The sequence below is a fragment of the Lactuca serriola genome, chromosome 5 (genome assembly GCF_051521515.1).
Source record: "Lactuca serriola cultivar US96UC23 chromosome 5, Lser_US96UC23_V15, whole genome shotgun sequence".
Classification (NCBI taxonomy): domain Eukaryota; kingdom Viridiplantae; phylum Streptophyta; class Magnoliopsida; order Asterales; family Asteraceae; genus Lactuca; species Lactuca serriola.
The window spans coordinates 284,280,276-284,282,908 of NC_136412.1; the positions used below are offsets into that span (position 1 = coordinate 284,280,276).

At 33.9% G+C, this 2,633-nt stretch overlaps 1 protein-coding gene across 1 annotated transcript; it reads right to left on the bottom strand.

Moving 5' to 3' along the window:
• Positions 1-1,655: 1,655 nt before the first annotated feature.
• Positions 1,656-2,285, bottom strand: LOC145050571 (uncharacterized). The gene has a single exon (XM_078998798.1). The coding sequence runs from the start codon at positions 2,283-2,285 to the stop codon at positions 1,656-1,658; it is 630 nt and encodes a 209-aa protein (XP_078854924.1).
• Positions 2,286-2,633: the final 348 nt, after the last annotated feature.

Consider the following 2,633-nt stretch of genomic DNA (forward strand, 5'->3'; position numbering starts at 1 on the left):
GTGGCAACCAGGTACTTCAGGTAAATGGAAAAATGATTTAAAAGTGTAATGAAAATTCCAAAATGTTTAAAAGATACCATACTTTTTGTTAACCGTGTTGTTGTCGGATTATGTAGAACACAATCACTAGAGATATGAACCGTCATATCAGTTCACAACAATTGTGCAAATCTCTTTCATTCCTTCACTCGATCGTTCTTGTGGTAACAGAAAAGTAAGTGGGTAATAACATTAGTTAAACATTCTTGCTTCCCGATCACATTATATGCCTCAAACCTAAAACATATATACGTTATATAGATGCACATATTATACATCAAGGTTAGTCGTTCATTAATGTTGCGGCACAAGAGAGACATAAAGGAGAAACAAGTGTGACGTTATGTCATGAGAATTCCTAAATATGGATTAGATACAAACTGATCGAGTGATGGAATGAAAGAGAGTACACAACTGGTGTTGAACTGGTACGATGGTGACTAATCATCGATGACTGTGTTCTATATAATCCGAAAACAACGAGATTAACAAAATGTGCTCTGAAAAAACAACAATGGTTTTTTTTTAACATTTTGGAAATTTCAATGGTATTTTTTATACTAAAAAAATAATTGTATTTTTTGAATATTTTTGAAACTTTGTTACCTTTAAAGACATTTTTCCGTTACTTGCGATAACCGATTACCCACAAGGTTTTATTTGAACACATGTGTACTTCGTTGGTATTTTGTGTATAAAAAATATACTTTAATGGTATTTTGTGTACTAGAAAAACAATGGTCTTTTTTGTATATTTTTGAAACTTCTTTACCTTTTTAAGTCATTTTCCCTCTAAAAATTTGACGTATTGTTTTGTTTACTTAAGATACTAATGTGGAGATGATTTGATAGGAACTACTAAAAAAGTTTGGGGCCTCGCCCATCGTCGGTTTATTTTTGTTTTTAATTTTTTAGTATTTTTGATTAGTAACGGTAGATATCAGATTATCAAGATTGTACTTTTACCACTAACTGTTATGATGAGTTTTATTAATTTGAGCTTCTAGCCCAGCGGTATCAGGTGTTGTCCTCTCTTCTTGAGGTTGAGGGTTCAAATATCGTCGGAGACATAGGTGAATTTAGGATTAGTTTAGGATTATATTGTACTTGGCGTTCATAAAAAAAACAATTTATATGGATAGAGATAAATTAAAAAAAAAAACAATCCTACAAAAGATAGCATAAGATCTCGGGAAATCTAAAGTGAGATTTTCAATATGATAGGAGTTTCACGGGAGTGAATGGTAAATGATGTAAATTGAGGTTTTCTTAGGCTGGAGGGAGTGGTGACACTGAAACCGCATTCCCTCCCCCGCCACATAAATGTCATGTCATTTTTTACCACTCAAGTGTGGTTTATTACCACACCAAGGGAGTGGTATCACACATTTTTTTTGTATTTTGTTTTTTTTAACTATTTTAATTTAATAATTTTTTTTAACTATTTTAATTTAATAAAACTTCTATTTTAATAAAAAAACATAATTTTTCATTACTTGAAAATTAAAAAAAAAAAACATTACATTGCATTACCAAAAAAAAACATGAAAACCACACACATGACATTTAAATAATCCTAGAAACTTAAAAAACACAAATAAAATAACTAAAGCAAACTACATAAAGTCGTTCTCCGAAAACTCGTCTTCGTGGTCATCCGGTGGATCCAAATTAAGATTAATGTTTTGAACCCCGTAAATATGTTCCACCAAGTCATTGCGAAGATTGTGAAATGTTTCAGTGCAACGTATCTCTGCTCTTCTGTTTATATACTCTTCGCCACCAATTTCTATTGGTTGTGTCTCTTGTATGGTTTCTTCCTCATCAAACGCACATATCGCTCTTCCTTCGTCTTCAATAATAATGTTATTCAATATAAGACATGTATACATGATTTCTTGAAGTTTTTCCTCGCCTAAATAAGTTACTGGTTTTTTCAGTATGAACCACCGTTTCTTCAGAGCTCCAAAAGCACGCTCAACATCCTTCCTAGCTCTTTCTTGAGCTCTCTTGAATTTCTTTCGTCTAGAACCATGCAGAGCTGTAAACGATTTAACAAACACAGCATACTCAGGAAAGATTCCATCGACCAGATAATAACCATACTTATATGGTGTTCCACGCACTTGAAAAGAAGAATCTGGTGCGGATCCATCGTATATGTTGTTAAATATTGGTGAGCGATTAAGAACGTTGATGTCGTTAATCGAACCAAGAGAACCAAAAACAGCATGCCAAATCCACATATCTTGTGATGCAACTGCTTTAAGTATGACCTTTGGGTGACCATGATCGCCTTAGGTAAATTGCCCATGATATGCTGTAGGGCAGTTTTCCCATGCCCAATGGAGATAATATAAGCTTCCTAGCATTCCAGGAAACTAATGCACACTAGCATGATGAGCTTGCAATTGTAGGATGTCATTACGTGTAGGCTTACGTAAATATTTTGGACCATAAAACTGAATCACAATTTTGCATAAAAAATGGAGACTGTCTCGTGCGATCCTAGCAGACATCCTAAAACTTTCGTCTAACGCATCAGGCGGAATGCCATATGCTAACTGACGAAGTGCGGTCGTGCATTTTTGTAA